This window comes from Leptonychotes weddellii, chromosome 2 (genome assembly GCF_054177405.1).
Source record: "Leptonychotes weddellii isolate Sample4059 chromosome 2, ASM5417740v2, whole genome shotgun sequence".
Taxonomy (NCBI): Eukaryota; Metazoa; Chordata; class Mammalia; order Carnivora; family Phocidae; genus Leptonychotes; species Leptonychotes weddellii.
Window position 1 is genome coordinate 52,527,654 of NC_138370.1, and position 23,812 is coordinate 52,551,465.

A 23,812-nucleotide genomic window follows, 5' to 3' on the forward strand; every position below is an offset into this window, starting at 1 on the left:
ATAGGCAGGACAAAATGAGTCTTAATGGAAATCTGAGATGTGAGAAGAAATAACGACTAAAAATATTTGGTGAATCTTCAAACAAATGCTGTTGGGAAAGGAGACCCATGTACAAGAGAATGAAGTCAGACCTTTATCTTAAGCCATATACAAAAATTAATTCAACAATGAATTAAAGACCTAAATGTAAAACCCAAAGCTATAAAGCTAGAAGAAAGCATAGAGGAAAAGCTTCATGATACTGGAACTGGCAATGATTTCTTGGATATGGCAGAAAAGCGCAGGCAAAAAAAAAGCAGAAATAGTTATGTGGTACTACATCAAACTAAAAAGCTTTTGCAAAGCAAACAATCAGCAGAGTAAAAAGGCAAGTACAAAAAAGAAGACAATATTTGCAAATCATATATCTCATGAGCGGTTAATAGCCATAATATGTAAAGAACTCCTATAACTCCACAAGAAAAAATAAAATAATTCAACTAAAAAATGGGCAAGACACTTAAAGATACATTTCTCCAAAGATGATATACAAATGCCAAGAAGCATATCAACATCACTAATCATCAGAGAAATGCAAATCAAATCCACAATGAGATATCACCTCTCACCCATTAGGATGGCAACTATCAAAACAACAACAACAACAAAAACCCACCAAAATACTACATATTGGTGAAGATGTGGGGAATTTGGAACCCTTCTACATTGCTGGTGGGATTGTAAAATAGTGCAACCACTATGGAAAACAATATGGAAGTTCTTCAAAAAATTAAAAACAGAACTACCAAATTATCCAGCAATCCCACTTCTTCAGAGTATGCATCCACAGGAATTAAAAGGACTGTCTTGAAGAGATATTTGCATACTCATGTTTGTAGTAGCACTATTCACAACAGCCAGAAGGTGGAAGCAACTCAAATGTCTATCAATGGATGAATGGATAAACAAATACGGTCTATACATACAATGGAGTATCATTCAGCCTTAAAAAGGAAGAAAATCCTGTCACATGCTAAAACATGGTTAAACCTTGAGACCATTACGTAAATGAAATAAACCAGTCACAAGATAACAAATGCTGTATGCTTCCACTTATGTGAGGCATCAAAAGTAATCAAATTCATAGAAACAGAAAGTACAATGGTGGTTCCCAGGGCCGAGGGGTAGGGAAAATGGACATGAATGGGTATGGAGTTTCAGTTTTGCAAAATGGAAAAGTTCTGGAGATCTGTTCCATAACAATGTGAATGTACTTAACACTATTGAAATGTACACTTAAAAATGGTTAAGACAGTAAATTGTACGTTTTTTACCACAATAAAAAAATTGGTAAATATCTATGTATAGCTTAACAAATGTTAAGTGCAAAAACAATAATAATATCTCATTTGTGTCAGGATGAAACAAACTTGAAGAAAAATACTGAACAATAGCATATAAAATTAAGATAACATGTATTGTAATCTTTTTTTTAGAATCTTTTTATGGTTTGGGAGAAGGATAAGCACACCACTTAAATATGACTCCATTAAGAAGGCTGGTAGAAAAGGAGGTACCAAATAATAGAATATACATTTAAAACTTTCAAACCAATAGATAGAAAATAAGTGAAATGAGGGAAAGTGAAACCGTAAATTCAATACATAAAAAGGCAAAAAAGTAGAACAAAAGAAACAAAGTGGGACATATAGAATGCAAACAAGAAATGATAATACACCAGAAATCACAAAAAATGTAACTGTAATAAACACTAAAGACAAACTAACCACCATGAATTAAATAAAAAATAAAACCAAACTATTTGCTGTCTAAAAGGGACACACCTGGGACACAAGACCACAGAACAACTAAATGTCTAAAGCAAGATGAAGATATAACCAGGCAAGTATATTAATCAAAAGAATGTGTAGCCTTATTAATATCAGAAAAAAATAGAGTACCTAAATCACGACTGGAGACAAAGAAATACAGTATATAATAATAGTTTAATTATCAGAAAGATGTTATATTCTAAACATAATATATATAATAATATAGAATAAAAATATTTTAAATATATTTAAATATAAATATATACAATATTTATTTTTAAAATAAAGAGAAATTAATAAATCCACCAAATAGTGACAAATATTAACATACCAAAATAATAATTAGAGAATATATACACTTCACAATTAAAAAGACTAATGCATAGAGAACTTTGCACCCAGCTACTGCACAAAACACATTTTGTTTTCCTTTGTAAGATTTTATTTGTTTATTTAGAGAGAGAGTGGAGGCAGGGGCAGAGGGAGAGGGAAAGAGAGAATCCTAAGCAGGTTCCACACCCAGCACATGGAGCAGGACATGGAGCTCGATCTCAAGACCCTGAGATCATGACCTGAGCCGAAATCAAGAGTTGGACATTTAACTGACTGAGCCACCCAGGTGTCCCAACTTTAAAGCAAAGATTACTCTTTATGAAGACTGGTCACTTCCAAGGTCATACTGCCAGCCTCAAAATATTTCAAAGACTGACATCTTACAGAGTACAGTCTCTCACCAGAAGTGACTGAAGGAGAAATTAACAAGAAAAGGATGATTGGGGAAAAAATGTATGTTTTCAAATAAGAAAATATATGTTACCAAAAAATATGTTGGTTGAGAAGAAATAATAAGAGACAAAGAAGATAATGAAAATTGAAAAATAGCAAAAATACTATATGTCAAGCTGGTGAAATTCAGATAAAGTATTTCTTAGAAGGAAATTTATAGCCTTAAAGGTTTGTATTAGAATTAATAAGTTAAACTGCCAACTAAAGAAGTAAAAAAGAACAGCAGAATAAACCCAAATTTAAAACATAAAGAAACTAATAAAGACGCAACAATGAAAAATGAATTAATGTTGTTCATTGACCACTTAATTCAATTTATTTGTTCATCATAATACATAATATTAAGAAAAATAATTGTAAAAGATGATAGATGTGTTGGTTTCTTCCTATTTGTAACATCTTGGAAAATACAGTTTTATTGGTAATCAAACATACAAGAAAAGTGAATTAACTTTGAATACTGATGGTGTGGGTACTGCAATTGGATAAGAGGAACAATTTTTTCCTGTATTATCTTGCTCTTCTGAGTGGATTTTACTAATCTTGTTTAAAATTCTTCATATTCTATAATTTTAATTTCAAAATCACATATAGTTTTTATCAGCTTTTATATTTTGCTCTTCAGTACCTTTTTAAGAATGATTTTCATAAAATATTCTCAAAAAGCTTATTCAAAAATCCACACAGAAATTGATCAACACCTATAACTACCATACAAAGACTTTTAATTCTTAAATTAAAAATGACTGTATAAAGAATTACGTATGCATTCAGGTATTCCAAGTCAGTTGAAACTTTTTATGGTTAAAAACTATTCATGTTACACAAATGTTTCATTCAGTTTTCATGTTGAATATTGTAACACCCTGGACAGCTCCACACCCATGACTCTCTTAACAACATTCAATTATCAGGAATATTAAACTTTCTTTAACCTCAATTGCATTCTCACAAAAACTCTAAGTATATTTGAGTCATTCCAGATGAATTAGTCATAAGCAAAGAACAAAAACTATTTAAAAGTAGCAAAAAAAAAAAAAAAAAAAGATTAGTATCAATACAATCTTGGTCTGGAAAGACTTTTAAGGTTAGCATTCAAGACAGAATCCAAAAGTTAACAGATTCATTCATTTCCTTTCTTAATAATTTTAAAATCTTTAACCAACAAACCAAATATGCTAAAGGGAATTTTCTTCCTTTTCAATCCTTATTATGTTTAATTCCATTTTCTTGCCTTAATGTGCCATGACTTCCACCAAAAAGAAACTGGTATTGTAGAAAGGAATACTTTCAGAGTTTTCCCAAGAATGATATTTGTAATAATTTTTGTAGATTTTCTTTCTAAGATTAAGAAGGTACCTATTCCCAGTTTTTTCAGGGTTTGTTGTTATTAAATCGGTAATAGATATTTTTTCTTGATTTAATTGAGATATACATTTAATGGCGTTCTGTCTACACACGTGCATGTATATGCATCTACCTTTGATTTGGTTTGGGGATTTTACATCCATATTCAAGTGTTAGCTTGGATTATACTTTTCCTTTTTTATACTGTCCTTGTCAGGATTTCTATCAAGGTTTTCCTAGCCATATAAATAGGAGAGTGGATCTTCCTTTTTATTCCCTGGAAGAGTTTATATAAGATTATGCTTATTCCTTATTTGAATGTTGGCTAGAACTCACAAATTAAGCCATCTGAGCTTGGATTTTCATTGCTGAAAATTATCTAATAATCCAATTAAACAGTAGTTCATTTTCTTTAGTGGTTATAGGAGTAATCAAGTTTTTTTTTTCTTTTTCTTGAGTAAGAACTCAGTAATATTTTATAGGAATTTTCCCATTTCATCTACATTTTTTAAGTTACTGGCATAATGTTGACAATATTCTTTTAATCTCATTTTTGTGTCTAGAGCATCAGTGGTTATAATAACCTTTTCATTTTGGTGATTAGATAATTGTGCTTTTCCTGTTATTCTTTTTCTTTCTTGATCTATTTACATCCATTTTCCTATATATCTAAGTTTTTTCAAAGTACCATTTTGTTCATACTTTGTACCATGTTATTTTGATCTCCTTAGCTCATCTTTTATTTATTACTTCCTCCATTATGTACCTTTCCATTTATTTTACTATAACTTTAATAGCCACTCAATAAGAATATCTAACTCGTTAGTTTAGGGCATTTTTTATTTGCTAATGTGAGCATTTAAGTTGTGAATTTCCTTCTAAGTACTGCTCTCATTGCATCTTACAGGCTTGATATTCAGTATTTTTGTTACATTATAGCTGAAAATAATTTCTAATCTATAACTGAAAATAATTTCTATCTAAATCTGTAATTGTTTCTTAGCTAAACTGGATATTTTATGTATATTTCTTAACTGAAATGTGTGGGATTTTCTGGTTATCTATGTGATACTTATTTTTAACTTAATTTCATTATGCCTGAGAACATAATCTGCATTATTTCAAGCTTTTTAGAGCATTGACTATTTCTTTTTAAATTACATTTTTCAAAAAATTCCCAGAGCTTGAGCAATTTTCATTATAAATTTTCTGAGATTTTTAGTCTTGTATTTGAAGAATCAAATAAGAATAAAAAATAAAGCAAATTATATTTAAAAGAAGATGAATCTCTGTATTTATATGACACTAAATGAGAACTCTCGATGATAGAAACTACCTTCTCCCCTGGGGTCACTGAAACTCTCCAGATGCAGTGAGTATAAGAAGGGTAGCCATTTGGAAATCCTGGAGACGAAAGGTTGCCATTGGATTCTTGTAGGGTCTCTCCACATGCTAAAGGAAAAAAAAAAGATACATATATTTGATATTTTAAAGAGATGACTTACCCATATTTCCTTAAAAAGATAAGATCATTCTTTAATTCTTCTGAAAGACATCATAAATAAAGCCCTGAGTCTTTTGGTGTTAGAGGAAAATATATATTTGTGTTCTATAAAAGACTTTTCCTTTCCAAGTAAATTCACCTTATGTCTCCATTACCACAATTTTAACATACTTAATGGTATCATTAGGGCTAACCATAAAACAAGACTATGAGATAAATAATCTGGCATTCATAAAGTTCTTCCTCATGGAGACTTCTCTCATTCATTCCCAAAGAGTTAGTAGGTGACCTATACTCATATTCAAGCCAGTGGATATCTGGTTGATGTGGCTAGGATAACATGAGACATAAATAATATTTTTCAATGTAAAGTGAGGCTAAGTTTCATAGCAAATATCACATCAAAGTCCAAAAACAGAAATCTTAATAATTAGAATACAGTCAATTAAGGTCGTACCAAAATGTCATACACAGTGAAAATTTTTCTCAAAATAAGCTGAAAAAAATTGAAAGGTTAAAAACATAAAGGAAGATTAAAATTTTCCAAGATGTGGACATTTACTTACTCTATTACTTATGTTGATCCTAAGTAGAAATTACAGGAAAAGCAATTGTGTTTTCCTCCTACTAAGGCTGTCTAATTTCTTAGAAGTAATTATCAGTCATCTAAAATAGCAAATTATCAGTTGCACAGCCTCAAGATCTGTGTGATTAATATCTCTAGGGCCATTTCACACAGAGTGTGATTAGCTCATTGGTTTAGCCAAGGTTAGTGGTCAGAATCATTCTATAATGGGTTTTCCTGTTGCTTTTGTAAGACATAGCATGTGACACATGAACCTAGGCTGCTTTAAGTATCCTGAATTCAAGAATAATTCTTCCACTTCAGCCTGTCATCTTTATAACCTTCATTCAGTAATTAAAAAAAAAAAAAGACAAAACAGTACTTTCCCTCTGAAGGAGACTGAAATCAGACTGCAATATTATCATATTATAGAGTCATAGCTACCAGCAGGTGAACTCTCGTCTCATCAAATCCTCCATAAATAATAAATGGTTTTGCATATCTTAAGTTAAATGAAGAAAGAAAGATGATGACTTTGAAAACAAAATGGAGGGTGCCTGGGTGGCACGTTAAGCATCTGCCTTCGGCTCAGTTCATGATCCCAGGGTCCTGGAATCGAGCCCCACATCGGGCTCCCTGCTCTGCGGGAAGCCTGCTTCTCCCTCTCCCACTCCTCCTGCTTGTGTTTCCTCTCTTGCTGTGTGTCTCTCTCTGTCAAATAAATAAATAAAATCTTAAAAAAAAAAAGAAAACAAAATGGAGCTGTAAAAAGTCTGATATGATATAAATATTTATTTGAAAACACAGATACTAAGTTTGCACAACAAAATACATTTCAAGTAGAAGTAAGCAGTGTTTATTCTGATTAATAGGCAGATAAAAGCAACTTTAGAACAAAATGAAAATGCTCAAGGTCAAAAATACATAATTCAGCATTTTCCATGAAACATCTAAGGGCTCTTGATAAATATAACATTATAAGAACCCTTAAAAAAATGAAAATTTATTAAGATTTTATTAATGCAAACAGTGTGCTTCTAAGAGGATCAGTTCAGATGCTATATAATCATTTGGGAGTTGAGTGTGTTTCAATGAAAAATACTGCAATTCATAGCTAAAAATAAATTATTTAATGATTGAAAAGTACACTAAGCCACATAGAATGTTTTACTGTATTTACTAAAGTGAAATTAAAACAAATATATTTAATCCACAGATGTACACAAACAATACTGTTCTGATAAAGATAAAATGGAAAACTCTATAAAATGAAAAATAAACAGAATCAGCATATAATTCAAATATTAAGTAAATCTATTATATAGCATTTGCTTATAATGCTTATAATCATTTGTGCATTTTCCTCAGTAAGTGTAGTTGTCCCAGGCTACCTGACCCTTACTACAAAAGATATTTCAACACTTTCCCCAGACATAGGTTGATTAATGCTCAGATATACAAAGCAAAGTTTATTATTAAAAGAACTAAAGGAAAATCAGCAAGAAAAAAGTGGCACTATGAAGTTAAAATGCATAGGCTATTCATTTACTCAGCAAAGTCCATGGTGAGAAAACACAAGTTTTAATCATGGCATTATCACTTACTAATTATGTCATACAAGTAAGTCTCAAAAGCTTCAGCTTCAGTTTTCTCTTGTTAAATGGCCATCTTATTAACATATACTTAATAAAGTTGCTTTGTAGGAATAAAATGTTATTATGCCCTGAATCTTCTTTTTAACCCTTAGATACCTCTTCTATAGGTAGGGAGACTGTGGTCTAAAGTGTTTGAATATGTCTTTGAACTACAAAACTTAGTCATATGTAGGAGAAAAAAGATAAAAAAATATACAGAGGACAGTTATTGTTATCACTGCCCTAATAAAAATTACTCTAAAACTAAATATAATTCAGAAATTAAACTTCTATCTCTGTAGGCAGATGACACAATCTTACACATATAAAACTGTAAACATTCCACACACACATAAAACTGTTAGAACTAATAAACAAATTCAGCAAAGTGGCAGGATACAAAATTAACACAAAAAATCAGTTGCTTTTCTATACATCAGCAAAAAATATTTCAAAAGGAAATTAAGAAAACAATCCCATTCATAATAGCATCAAGAAAGGATAAAATACTTGGCAATAAACTTAACCAAAGAGGCAAAGGACTTGTACACTGAAAACTAAAACATTGATGAAAGAAATTGAAGATGACACAAAGCAATGGAATGATGAGCTGTGTTCATGACTGGAAGAGTTAATACTATTAAAATATCCATATTACCCAAAGCAATCCACAGATTCAACATAATTTCGATCAAAATCTCAGTGGCATTTCTTGCAGAAAGAAAAAAAAATACTGAAATTCACATAAAACCGCATACCAGAAATAGCCAAAACATTCTGGAAAAAAAAAAAAAAACAACGAAGCTGGCTCCCACTTGCTAACTTCAAAACATATTACAAAGCTACAGTATTCAAAATAGTATGATATTGGCATACGACAGACATATAGACCAAGAAAAGAGAAGAGAGAGCCCCAAAATAAACTCATGTATATATGGTCAAATGATCTTCAACAAGGGTGCCAAGACTACTCATTAGGGAAAGCATAGTCTCTCCAGCAAATGGTGTCAGAAAAACTAGATATACACATACAAAAGAATGAAATTGGACCCTTATCTTACACCATACACAAAAATCAACATAAAATGGATTAAAGACTTAAATGTAAGACCCTAAACTGTAAAACTTCTAGAAGAAAACAGGTCAGAAACTTTGTAACAGTAGTCCTGGCAATGATTTCTTGGATATGACACCAAAAGCACAGGAAATAAAAGCAAAAATGGGCAGGTGGGACTATGTCAGCTAAAAAAGCTTCTGTACAGCAAAGGAAACAATCAAGAGAGTGAAAGGCAACCTTCTGACTGGGAGAAAATATCTGCAAATCATATATCTCATGAGGGATTAGTATTCAGAATATATAAGGAACTCATACAAATCAATAGCAAAAAACAAAATAACCGAATTTAAAAAATGGGCAAAGAAAAAGAAATGGGCAAAGAAGACACACAAATGGCCAATAGGTATATGAAAAAAAAAATGTTTTACATCACTAATCATCAGGGAAATGAAAATCAAAGCCACTATATCACCTCACACCTGTCAGTATGGCCATTATCAACAAACAAACAAACAAAACAAAAAATAAGAAGTGTTGGCAAGGAAATGGAGAAACTGCAGCCTTTGTGCGCTGTTGGTAGGAATATAAAATGGTGCAGCCACTATGGAAAACAGTGTGGGATTTCCTCAAAAATTGTAAATATAGTTCCCAAATGATCCAACAATCCCACTTCTGGGTATTTATTCAAAAGAATTGAAAACAGGATCTGGAAGAGATATCTGTGCTCCCACTTTCATTGCAGTATTATTCATATCAGTCAAGAGACAGAAACATCCTAAACATCCATCAGTGGATGAATGGATAAAGAAACTGTGGTAGATACATAAAATAGAATATTATTCGGCCTTAAAACAGAAGGAAGTCTGGCATATGCTACAACCCAGATAAACCCAGAGGACATGATGCTGAGTGAGATTAGCCAGTTACAGAAAGACAAATGCTGCATGATTCCACTTACATGAGATTTCTAAAGTAGTCAAATTCATAGAAGTGGAAAGTGGAATGCTGCTTGCCGGGGGCTGGAGGAGAGGGAAATGAAGAGCTGCTGCTCAGTGGGTATAGAGTTTTAGTCATGCAAGACAAAGAAGTTCTAGAGATCTGCTGTATACCAATGTGCATAGAGTTAACAGTACTGTACTGTGCACTTACAAATTTGCTAATAGGGTAGATGTCATATTATGTGATTTTTTGCCAAAACAAAAAATAACAATAATAAAGCAGTTGAACTTCTAAGTCCTTTATCATATGATCAATCTCACTTATGAATTAGGTAATTCACATATACCTTCATTCTTCCAGAATAGAAAATTGTATAATTGTACAAGAATTATACAAGAATTTGCAAGAATTTAAATTGTATAACTGCTACTTGGATTGTGTCTTGTTGAGCAATTATTACAAACTCTTGACCTTTTAATAACATTAAGTTTATAGCTGTCTGCATGTCCATCTACAGTTACTTTCTCACCAAATGTCTGTAATATCCACCCAATACCAACGACTGAGAACTTTCCTTTCTCAATATTCTATAGGAGCACATTTATGATCTTACCAAGGCTAAGGAAAACAGATAGAGATGAACAATAATTTCTATTTGATAAATCTCTTCCCAAAGGATCTTGACAAATTCTAGATTAGGGGAAGAAATAAAACTGTATCTAATCAACTTAATACTACCTAATTAACTTATATTTATACCCCTTAAACTTTTAAATATAGTAAATAAAATACAGGTTTAAATGATTTTTTTTAAGATTTTATTTATTTATTTGACAGAGAGACACAGCGAGAGAGGGAACACAAGCAGGGGGAGTGGGAGAGGGAGAAGCAGGCTTTCCACTGAGCAGAGAGCCTGACACGGGGCTCGATCCCAGGACTCTGGGATCATGACCTGAACTGAAGGCAGACGCTTAACGACTGAGCCACCCAGGCGCCCCTAAAATGATTTTAAAAATATAAAATAAAATGTAAAATGATTTTAAGATAAGGAAATGTTAAAAAAGAATCCTAAATCATCTGAGAGATAATGTGAGATTAACAATGAAATATTTTAAAATACATTTCAATAGCAACTGCCTAGCCAAGTCTGAATCATCCTTTAAAATGAAGCATAAGCACCTACTCCAAGGAGCCTGCCTCCCGCAGTGTGCAGCCCAGGTTAGGCATCTCTCGCAGAACTGCTGTAGCATCCTTTAAGGAGGAAATTTACTTCCTAACCAAGTGATATTGTCTAAGGGATGCCCCAGAGGCTCAGCTATTCCTGTGTGTAGTCTGTGCTTCCTTTTCTGTGGCCATAATATCTGTCACGGTGCCTTCCACGTGTTAACGGTGACTCATTCATTCATACAGCAACTATTTATTGAGCACTTAATTTACATCAGATTCAGAATACCATGAGGGAAAACCCAACTCCAATCCCACAAAAGCTTACATACTCCAGTGTGGGAAATGCCAAATGAATGATGATTATAGGATTAAGACACAAAGACCAGGATCAAATGAAGCATTTACCATGGTGGAGTCCTGGGAGATGAGGAAGTCTTTAAGTAAGAGGTGACGTAGGAGCTGAATCCTAAATATGAGCTAGGATTTAACCAGGCTGGCTGGAGGAAGAGGCAGAAGGTAAGCATACTGTGGTGCCAGGAGCTAAACAAAGTGGAGGTGAAAAACTAGCCTGTAGGGGTAATACCTAGAGAAAAGACTCAGGGAAGACACAAGAAAAATATTTTGAAATCACATAATGGAAAGAAGATTAGCCTTTATCCTAAAAATAAGCAAAGTAAGATTTGCATATTCAAAGCCACTTAACAGCAGCTTGGCCAGAGAACTAAAGAGATGTAAGAATAGGGACAAAAGGTGAATTAGGAGGCATTTCAACAATCCAGACAAAAGATGAGGCTCCCCAGACTAGGGGATTCACTGCAAGAATGCAAGATTCCAAGAAGGCAGCAGGACTGACTAGCCAGAGAAAGTAATGGAGGAATGAGGTGAGACTGCCCTTCATAATTCTGGCTTGGGCTACCAGATGAGCTATGTCTGGTACCATCCATTGAACTAGGGGATGTTTACAGGGAAATGAAGAAAGGGGTCCATGAATAAGTGGGAAAAAAATAGCTAAATTATTATTTTTTGCACGTGGGCAATATTTTGGCCAAGAACTGTATATATACAAGAACATATATAAAGTATATTCTGTCTGGAATCTCAGAAAATTATACCAGGAACCAAGAGATTAATGCTTAACTAAGAAGAACCTTATTTCAATTTTAAAGGTAAAGTTAATGAAACAAGTGTTTAAAGGGAAGTAAAGTTTCTAGTATTCAGACTCCATGCATGCTGAAATTGGCCTTCCATCCTTAAAGTGTCCACACAAATGGGCATCCATGGACAGGGATATTCCGCACACATAGTGTATGTGTACTAGCATTGAAAACTTTTAAATTTGTGAACATAGACTGTACATGTGTTGATGTGTGAATACACATGCACTTTTATGTAACAAGGAAGATTCTAATCCTCAGAAGGCCCTTTATTTTTAGATATTTTATTTTGTATTTCCCCTAATTTTATTATGTTACTTGATGTATTTATTGGGGAAAATTTACTGGAGAATATTAGGATTGATGGTTGATGAAGTACTAAGTAAGCAAAAAGTTCATGGGACTACAGAAAAACAAATTTAAGAGAAAATGCAACTAAAGACCAGTGATTGTATCAGGAGAAGAGTTAAACTAAGCAGTTTAGAAATCAAAAATGAAAGTAATCCTTAGATTAGATCAAATAGAAAAAAAATACATTTAAAAAATGAGTCACAAGAAAAACAAGGCCCTCAAAGAGAGAGAACAGTAGTACCCATTACTGATTTATGAAGAGAAAAATATCCACTGCAACTCAGACAGCCTAGAGAAGATCTCCTTCAAGAGCAAACTGTTAATTACTGGCATAAAGGAACAATAGAGACCATAATGATGACCTATTCTCTGCCTTAGCTTGGGGGAGAATCTTGACAGTATGTAGGATGCCAGGGATTATAATGGCAGGTACGTAAAGTACCATTAGCGGGTGTCCTTTTAGATGCCTTAATGCTAGAAAGACCTGGAAGCTGTGGGAAGGACACAGGACTGGCCTTTGGGCAGCACTGTCCAGAAACCTATTCGATCCCAGGGTTGGGCAGCTCTCCCTTTATTTCCCTTCCTTCTCCTTTCCGGGATGTGGTCTGGCGATGGATGATGGGGTCTTAAATGTCAGAAGAGTGCCAAGGCTGTAAAGGATCATATTCTTCCTCTACATTAACAGTGCATAAGGAGATCTTTCTTGCCTGCTTCTAAAAGAACAAAAAATGGCAATGAAAATAATTCTAAACTAAAAGAAACTTATCTTCATTCCATCACCTTAAAAACACAACTTTAGTCCTATATGGAGCTTTTTCATGATTAGTATGCACCGATTATACAATGAGTAATTCAGGTTTCCCATACAAATCTAATTTATATATTTGGCATATATAAGTAGATATATATAATAATGGATTACAAGTTGTTTACCAGCTAGAAAGTCTCATAAAAAATAGTTTATACTGTTTTAAGGGAATTAAAAATGCATACATTTTAATGCTGTTCATCTTCTGATAGATAAAAATGCATTTCCTATATTATTAATGGAAAGGCAATAATATTTGCAGTCTACCTACTATTACCTGCCTATTAGAAACCTGCCCTCTTGGACTCAGGGCCCCACTTATCGTGGACCATAAAAGCTATACCCTTAAATATTTAAGTGTGAACCAGGTCGGTATTCCTTTCAAGATTAAACTCTTAAGGAATAACTCTATAAAATGCAGATCCAAAACAGCTTTGAGGGTAAACTGATAAGAAATAAAGAGTTGGAGTAATGTAGCCAAATACCTCGGACTGGCTCTTTTCATCAGCAATTTCTAACAAAAGAAAACAATAAGACAAACTCCAAAGGACTATGCAGTTTTATAACTCTCTCCTTTCTGTATTAAAGCCAAGACACAACCAGATTTCATTTTATAAATTCCTACACTCTTCCTAGATGATTCTCAAATAAGTCATCTTATTTACACTTCTATGTACAGTTATCAATCTTCCACATTACTCCATTAATATTCTTGGAGCTACTGGTGAACTTACTGTTATCAGTGTAACTTAAGTTTATTTGCCCTACATTTCTACCTATATCATTCATGAGTGCTCTCCATTGTAAAGAAATGAAGAATGTTAAATTCATAACCATATACAAGGCTCAAGCTTGGCTTCACACACACACACACACACGGGCCGAGACGGAGAGAGAAAGAAACAGAAAGAGCAAGAGACAAAAAAAAAAGAGAGAAAGGGAGGGACTTGTTTGGTGGGTATTAAAAAGTCCAAGATAGAAAATAAGTCATTCTTAAAGATTCTGTGAACTAAAAGTTTACATATTCTTATTTTAAAATACATATTTATATGTCTTAGCTCTCTCTTACTAACCACGCAAATAAATAAGCAACTTTCTCATACTGCTTTAGAAACACAAGATATCTTCCTCATTGATGATGGTACCTTCATGAATGTGATTTTACTATATTAACAAACCAATGTACACATTATTACTATATTTCAAGTAAGAAAATAGCTTGTTTATGTGTTTACATAAATAAACTCTCAAGTGAAAACTATATGTATCTTCCCATTGGTAACTTAAATATTTAAGAGCTATAGGCTGAAAATTATAGTGTCATAAGTTTGATTACTTTTCTGATTCCTACTGACTGACTTTCCTACAATTCAGTGTTCTAAATGCATTTTTAGTGTGCTTTTTAAGTGATATATATATATATAAAAGTATATATATATAAAAGTATATATATATACATATATATATGCATACAAACATATACACACATACACACACACATGTATTTAGAGAGACAAACAAAATATTTTTCCATGTGAACTGTTTACTTAGTTGCTGTTAACACACAATCTTCCCCCAAATCTTCTACTTTCAAAGTTAGAAAGTATCATATGGACTATGGACTCTGAGAAACAAACTGAGGGTTGTAGAGGGGAGGGGGGTGGGGGGATAGGTTAGCCTGGTGATGGGTATTAAAGAAGGCACGTACTGCATGGAGCCCTGGGTGTTAAGCGCAAACAATGAATCATGGAACACTACATCAAAAACTAATGATGTAATGTATGGTGATTAACATAACATAATAAAAAAAAGGTATCATACGTCCAATACTACCAGAGATTAGCCAAGGATCACTCATTTCTTTTGTCATAGTGGTGCCATTTACTTACAAATACATCTTAAAAATATACCACACATACATGTATAATTTACGTATATACATGAACAAAAATTTGGGGAAGAGCTGTGCTAACCAAAGTGAAAAACATATTTCTTTGATATATGTTATTTCAAAGGATTTTGACTATGCAGGAGTTGCATAGAGTATGCAGCATTTCCAATTTGAAAGCAGATTCTTTTTTCTTTTTTGGACCAATAAGTCACTGGTGTTCTCTTGGAATAGTCTTATTAAGAACTTCCCTTAATCTCTTTTTCATAACTTTAACCAGTAGCAAAACATATGGTAACTCACTAGCAACCCAGTTAGAACTCCTTTTTTGCAACAATGTTATAAATTCCAACTAATAACATTTTAATTTATATATCATTAATGGTGGTACTTGCAAGAAGAAGATCATTCAGTCCTCAATGCTGAAGTTGAAATAAGGGATATTCTTTTTATGTTGGCAAGAAAACTCAACATTTGACTATAAAATCCTGCAACTATTTAATGACAACTACCAAACAATCGTGCTTTTTGCTCTTTTACTTGTTAAGTTAAAAGAAAAAAAAAATACTACCCCTGTTAGGAAAACATACTATCGCCACTTAAATTTGATTTCTAGCAATTTGTTTTTAATTATATCAATGGGTGTTCCAGAGTTCCCTCACTTCATTTTACAATTACTTGACTTTGAACTGAAAACGTCACTTGCCAGCATGGAGAGACACAAGTAAACAGTTCAGGGAATTGTGGCTTATTCATCTGGAACAACACAATCAGGCACAATTATGGCTCTGTTTTTGTATGGTGCAATACCTGGACATCTATACAGCTTTCTTGCCTGTGCAATATCTCCTTTGCTTAAGCGGGTTCGTTGACCAATTGCAGGACGTATGCCGTTATCATCGCGAGAGGGGAGAATAGTATCCAGAAACATCCCCCTGAAAAAAGTCAGAAGCAAGCCACACATAAGTCACCAAATTAAGGCACATACATTCCTTACAAGTATAAGTATATATAATTATCTCTTTTTTTTTTTTTTTAAAGATTTTATTTATTTGAGACAGACAGAATGAGAGAGAGCATGAGAGGGGAGAGGGTCAGAGGGAGAAGCAGACTCCCCGCCGAGCAGGGAGCCCGATGCGGGACTCGATCCAGGGACTCCAGGATCATGACCTGAGCCGAAGGCAGTCGCTTAACCAACTGAGCCACCCAGGCGCCCTAATTATCTCTTTTCAGACTCACGTCAGTTAAAGGGAAAATACATCAGTGTTGAGCTTCAAATAGTGTGCCAGACTTTCAAAACATGTTTATCAAGGTAGGAAAAAGAAGTTGTGTTAAATTGTATACCTAGCAAAAGTCAATGAAATAATTTTAAAAATCTAGAATCCTATATAGTCCCCCACCAAATATACCATGACTTTTTTTTAGGCTTTTAAGCAAATCTAAGAACCACTTGGATTAGTAAATTGTAAAACAATTTTCCCTCATAGAAGTCTATATTTTAAGGACAACCTACAGTACATATTTTTGAGGTTACTAAAATTGTAAAAGCCAAAAAATGTTATTTTTTTAGTTAACTTATTAATTTAACCTATGTATTCTTAGAAGTCCAAGTATTACAGTATGTTAAAAGAACAGGAAAAAAAACAGAGTATCAAATTTTAGAAAGAACATTTTAAGCAAAATAGTTTTTTTGATACACACACATACAGAGACACAAAGAGAATAAAATTTTCATGGTAAAATTAAGAAGAAAAAAACTAGCAATGGCAAAGCCTTAATAATACTAAGCTAGACATACCAAGTTGTGAGATACCCAAATTTGTGATACTATCTTTCTCAATCTTCAAAACTAAAAATTCTGAATATAATGCACTAAAGATGTAGTCTTAATTTTGCAATGAATATCAACATTTATATCTCTAAAGGAAGAACTGAACTTAAAAGTTAAATGGACTGGGAAACTATTCCAGTGGTAAGAAGGATGAGGACTTCAAAAAATAAGAGAAGCTTTCTATAAAAGTATTTGAAACTAAGAAATACAATTGTTAAAAAATATATATATTTTAAATTAGGATGAAAGGCATGATACTCCTTTCCAAAATTTTAATGAATAAATTGTATTTAGACTACAGGTTAAAAGAACATTTCGTCTCTATCCTTTCCTTTAGGAAATATTTCCTAAGCACTGTTGTAGGTCTGGATTTATAGCCATTAATAAAAGAAACACTATGATTCTCACATTTTAATGTAGGGCAAGAGACATTAAACAAAAGATTGAGTACTGAGAGAGTGACAGGTCCTATGGAGAAAAAGAAGTGAAGATGGACATTGATTATCCAGTGATGGGGTAGTTTTTAAATAGAGTGATCAAAGAAAAAACTCACTTGGAAGTTGACATTTTGGCCAAACATGAAGGAAGTGAGAGTGAGGGCACTGTGAGTAAATGGGAGTAGAAACTTCCAGAAAGAAAGAACAGGAAATTCAACTGCTCAGAGATGGGAGGATCCTTAAAGTGTTTGAGTGTCACACAGAGAATGTGACTTTTAGTCTAAGGAAAACTGTTACCATCTGGAAGATGGTAAACAGAGGAATGACAGGATTTATGAGTGCTTTATGACTAATCTCTCTGGCTCCTAGGTAAGGGTAGTGATCTTTATAGATAAAACCTGGATAACACAAATAAAAAATGGAACTCTTTACAAATCTAAGTATCTACAGAACTCCACATGCATATTGCTTGAGATAAAGGGAGGGAAGGGAACTGATGATGACTTATGGGAGTAGACCAGCAAAAGACAGAGGTTGCTCATAATAAGATGCAACTCCAGCTAGGTCAATGCATTGAAGGAGAAGTTGAGCTATAAAGTAGGGTAGTATTGAGAAAAGCCATTCTTCAACTATACTTCATGAATCAACAGATATTTTAAGTAGGTAAGTCCAAATTAATGAAGGGTTACCATTTCTGCAGTACTTCAGTACCAACAAAATATTCATTATTTTCTAGGGGCACCTGGGTAGCTCAGTTGTTAAGCATCTGCCTTCGGCTCAGGTCGTGACACTTCAGCTCAAGTCGTTATCCCAGGGTCCTGGGATCGAGTACCGCATCGGGCTCCCTGCTCTGCGGGAAGCCTGCTTCTCCCTCTCCCACTCCCCCTGCTTGTGTTCCCTCTCTCGCTGCCTCTCTCTGTCAAATAAATAAATAAATCTTTAAAAAATATTCATTGTTTTCTAATTCTAAAATCAGATTTGTAAACTTTAAAAGGTTCACTTTTTCCAGTTTTTAAAACAGTTTGATTTAAAAAGGTCAAGGACATCTTGACATAGATATATTCAAACTCAGACAACAGAATGATGAATTTTGACTCCTCTCTGCTGAGGTACCTTCTCTTCCATTCAGAAGGGGGTAAGTCACACTTTGTTTTGTTCTTCCTTTGTGGTCAAGAAGTTAACAATTCTCTCCCTCCACTTCCAGGCCTGTTAAGCAATACAGGTTCTTCCTGGATATCCTCAGTGAGGTACTATCAATAGTCCAGAGACAGATTACAAAGGGCTTCACTTACTAATCTTCATTTGTTCCACCTACATTAGAAGAGTGAATTAGCTATGCTTCTTTAAGGAACTTTGTAAAATTTTGCAATTCCTTCATTAAAGAAAAATAAGCAATGCCAGTTAGCAAGCCTCTACATTACAAATTACCCATGCATATAAAGACCACATATATCTAGTTCTATTCTTCCTAAAAGTAAGTACCTAAATCTGCTGATGGGCTACATCCACGAAGACAACTGAAACTTTTTATAGACTCCCTGGGTTCAGAAGAAAATATAAAATTTCAAATACTTGCATTAACAGAATGAAGAACAAAAACCACATGTTCATCTAATTAATGTAGAAAAAGCATTTGACAAAATTCAAAGACCTTTCATGATAAAAACTTTCAACACGGGCGCCTGGGTGGCTCAGTTGGTTAAGCGGCTGCCTTCGGCTCAGGTCATGATCCTGGAGTCCCTGGATCGAGTCCTGCATCAGGCTCCCTGCTCGGCGAGGAGCCTGCTTCTCCCTCTAACCCTACCCCCTCTCATGTACTCTCTCTCTCATTCTCGCTCTCTCAAATAAATAAATAAATCTTTAGGAAAACAAAAAAACTTTCAACACACTAGGAATAGAAGGAAACTGTCTCCACATAATAAAGAACATAAATGAAAAGCCTACAGCAAACAACATACCCAGTGCTGAAAAACTGAAAGTTTTTCATCTAAGATCAAGAACAAGGCAGAAATGCCTGCTCTCACTGTTTCTATTCGACATAGTACTGAAAGTTGTAGCCAGAGCAATTAGGCAAGAAAAAGAAGTAAAAGACATCTAAATAGGAAAGAGAGAATTAAAACCATCTCTCTTTGCAGATCATGTAACCTATATGTAGAAAACCCTGAAGAGTCCACAAAAAAAAAAAAAAAAGTGAGAACTAATAAACAAATTTAGCAAAGTTGTGGAATAAAAATCAACACACAAAAAATCAGTTGTGGTTTCATACAATAGCAATGAACAATCTGAAAAGGAAATTAAGAAAAACAATTCCATTTAAAATAGGATTACAAAGAATAAAGTACTTAGGAATAAACCCAACCAAAAAAGCGAAAGATTTGTACACTAAAAACTACAAAACATTGCTCAAAGAAATTAGAGAAGACATAAATGGAAAGACATTCCATTTTTTATGGATTAAACAACTTAGTTTGTTAAGATGTCCACACTACTTAAAATGATCTACAGACCAGCCACAATCTCTATCAAAATCCCAATGGCATTTATTGCAGAAATTTAAAAAGTCCTAAAATTCATATGGAATCTCACAGAACCTCAAATAGCCAAAAAACTATGAAAAAGAACAAAGCTGGGGGACTCACACATCCTGATTTCAAAACACATTACTGAGCTAAAGTAATCAAAACAGTGTGATACTGGCTTAAAGATAGACCTAGAGACCAATGGAATAGAATAGGAATCTCAGAAATAAACCCTAGTGAATATAGTAAATCATCTTCAACAAGAGTGCCAAAACCACTCAATGGGAAAAGAAACAATCTATTCAACAAATGATATTGGGAAAACTGAATATCCATGTGCAAAAGAATGAAGTTAGACAATTATTTAAGCTATGTACAAAAATTAACTCAAAACAGTTTAAGACCTGAACACAAACCCCAAAACTATAAAACTCTTACATGAAAACATAGTGGAAAAGCTTCACACATTGGATCTGGCAATGATTTCTTGGATATGACACCAAAGCACAATTAACAAAAGCAAAAATAGGTAAGTGGAACTACATCAAAATAAAAAGCTACTATGCAGCAAAGATGAAAAAAAAAAGAAAATATTTGCAAATAACATATGTAAGAAGGAGACAGAATATATACAGAAATACTACAATTCAACAACAAAAAAATTAAATAACCTGACTTTAAAATGGGCAAAAGAATTAAATAGACATTTCTCCAAAGATGATACACAAATGGCCAGAAAGCACATGAAAAGATGTTCAACATCATTAATCAGAGAATGCAAATCAAAACCACAATATAACATCATGTCATACCCAGTAGGATGGCTACTATTTAAAAAAAAAAAAAAGGAAAAAAAATAAATAGAAAATAATACTTGTTGGTAAGGATATGGAATAATTGGAACCCTTGTGCACTGCTGTGGGATTTTGAAATGGCGCAGCTACTACAGAAAACATCATGGAGTTTCTTCAAAAAATTAAAAATAGAACTACCATATGGTCTGGCAATCCCACTTCTGGGTATCTATGCAAAATAATTGAAAACAGGGTCTGGGAAAGATATTTGCATACCCATATTCATAGCAGCACTATACACAAGAGCCAACAAATGGAAGCAACTCAAATGCCCATCAGTGGATGAATGGATAAACAAAATATGGTCTATACCTACAATGGTATATTATTCAGCCTTAAAACAGAAGGAAATCCTGGGTCACACGCTGCAACATGCATAAACCTTGACAACACTGTGCTAAGTGAAATAAGCCAGGCACAAAAAGACAAATACTGTATGGTTCTATTTAAAGAGGTATCTAAAATATCTAAATCCAAATTCACAGAAACACAAAGTAGAATAGTAGTTACCAGGGGTTGCCAAGAGGGGAAAATGGGGCACTGTTGTTTAATGGGCATGGGCATAGGGTTTCAGTTTTGCAAGATGAAAACGTTGTGAATATCTGTTTCACAATCATGTGAATATACTTAACATTACTAAACTGTACACTGAGAAATAGTTAAGATTATAAATTTTATATTGTGTGTTTTTAACCACACAGGCACATACACACACAAAACTTCAAATACTTGGGAGGTGGTGGCTAAGAACTGTGCCAAATATTTTATCTCCTGGAATTCAGTTATTTAAATATATGTATGAGTTAATAAGCATCCTCTTTAAAGATCAAAACAATAAAATAATGTTGGTTGGATCAACTCTTCTAACAGGTAGGTATAGTTACTTTCACTCTAAGAATAGAAGTTCATTAGGAAAACCAAATAGGATAATTTTGAAACAATAAGACAAAATAATAAATAGGTCAAGGCTGCTTGGCATGCAGCACCATGGTGTGGGGGGGTGGGGATGATGGACTGCAGGTAGTAAGAGCAGAATGATTTATGAAAAAGAGGAAAGGAAAAAATTTAAACATGTAAAAGAAATACAGAGTAAGGGGAAATATATATTTTAAATTTTGGTGTATATTCATCATCTATCAAAGACAGAAAGAATGAATGATTTTCTCTACTTTCCACTACCTCCTGTGTTCCAAAGAATCAAAAGTCAGTTTAGTTCTAAATAATTCAGTAGTATATGAGAGGCGCCTTGGCTGAACTGGGACCCAAATCCCATTTGTTACATTTCTACAGAAAACTCAATTCCAAGAACTGACCTAAACATAAAGTTTTATAGCTCTTTGAGATTAATTTCAGGCCAAATTTATGGATGTATTTCTACCAAAACTTAAATTCAATTCCAGAAACAGTAAGTATTTGGGTGGTTATTATATTTAAGCAAATATATATGCACTTCAGTAGAAAATAATTATTAAATATCATTAATAATTATATTAAAATACAATTAACACTCAATTTTTTAAATAATACAGTTTTGTCTTTCAAAAAGCATAATTGAAAAATGTATCCAAGTATTAAGAGTTCTTTGAGACATTTTTCTTTACTTTTTATCAGGAAATTTTTTAGGGGGCACCTGGCAGGCTCAGTCAGTAGAGCATGTGACTCTCCATCTCAGGGTTGTAGGTTCAAGCCCCACTGTGGGTGTAGAGATTACTTAAAAAAATAATGAAATCTTTTTTAAAAAATGTTTTAAAAAGGGGGGGGTATTAATTTGAATCTTTTTTATCTTCTTTCCACCCCTGCCTTTAGAAACAGATGTTTGATGAATTGTGAAATGGACATAAGTGGGCAAAAAGAATGAGTTGGAATGGACAAGAGGGTAAAATAGGCATAAAAATGGAAAGGCGATGACTTCAATGGTTTGACAGATCCAAATTCCTTACCTGGGAACTATTTGCTTGATGACATCATCTTTAGAATAAAGTAACTGAAACCCAAATTTATTATGTTCTTTAAAAATAGCATAAACATTTAATGAAATGACTTTAAGGTTAATAAGTTGTAAAATTTTAAATTATATGAAGTAAAATATCTTCATGATATATTCTTTGAGAATTAAATTAGCATAACTAGCACTTGAGCAATAGAAGATACAGAGTAGAAAACACAAGTCACATAGACAGTAGACATTCCGACTCAACAACCAAGTACCCTATTTAATTTGTGAATGCCTAATTTTCATTAAATAATGCTAAGCCAGTTTAATATGCTGATCATTTAATAATCATTTTAGTTGGACTTTTTAAAGTGATTTAGGAATGTAAAATAGCTTAAATAATTCATACCATTTTAATTTTTACTCTGAATTTATGTATCTGATAGGAAATGTGAAAATATGTTTTTAAAATTTCAAAAAGCTAGTGTTGGCTATAAATACCAATCAAGTATTTTTCTACTTAATGGCAACAGTATTTGAAAGTGGTTCTAGTTCCAATGTTAAACATAGCTTTGTGAGGAGCAACACAGAGGAAAGGAATTAAAAGTCAAAAGGTATAACCTGAGACTCCAACCTTGAGAAGGTGTTCCTGGCATAGTGCATGATACTGTCAAAGTCGTATCTTTCTCCAAGTGAGTTCACTTCTCCAGGCTCCATCTTCAGAAAATTGTACTCTTGACCTAAGAATCAGTCACAAACATTTCAGGAGCCTTTTAACAGACAGAGAAAAGAGAAGAGCCCCTCCTGGGTGTGCATCTGCTCTTTAAAAAAAAAATATATATATATATATATTTTTTATTTTTATTTTTATTTATTTATTTATTTGACAGAGAGATAGAGAGCACAAGTAGGCAGAGTGGCAGGCAGAAGGAGAGGGAGAAGCAGGCTCTCCACTGAGCAGGGAGCCGGACGTGGGGCTCAATTCCAGCACCCCAGGATCATGACCTGAGCAGAAAGCAGCCGCTTAACTGACTGAGCCACCCAGGTGCCCCATCATCATCTGCTCTTGACTAAAGGCTGGTTACAGCTACATACCAATACCCAGCTACGTGCAAAAGTATGCATCCAGTGCTACTGTTTTCACTTCATATCACATTGAAAAAGTAATACTGAATTTGATTAATAAGTTAATTTTCAAAAAAGGGCTGGATTACAACAAGCATACTT

General features: G+C 33.5%; 1 protein-coding gene across 6 annotated transcripts in view; it reads right to left on the reverse strand.

The window, feature by feature from the left end:
• Nucleotides 1-23,812, reverse strand: part of TLL1 (tolloid like 1) — a 205,176-nt gene that overhangs the window by 69,409 nt on the left and 111,955 nt on the right. For all 6 annotated transcript variants that reach the window (XM_081811123.1, XM_081811127.1, XM_081811140.1 and 3 more), the window contains 3 exons: nt 23,220-23,325; nt 15,822-15,946; nt 5,281-5,396 (listed from right to left, as the gene is read on the reverse strand). In XM_081811123.1, the coding sequence (XP_081667249.1) occupies nt 5,281-5,396; nt 15,822-15,946; nt 23,220-23,325 (347 nt within the window). The remainder of the gene's footprint in view (nt 1-5,280; nt 5,397-15,821; nt 15,947-23,219; nt 23,326-23,812) is intronic.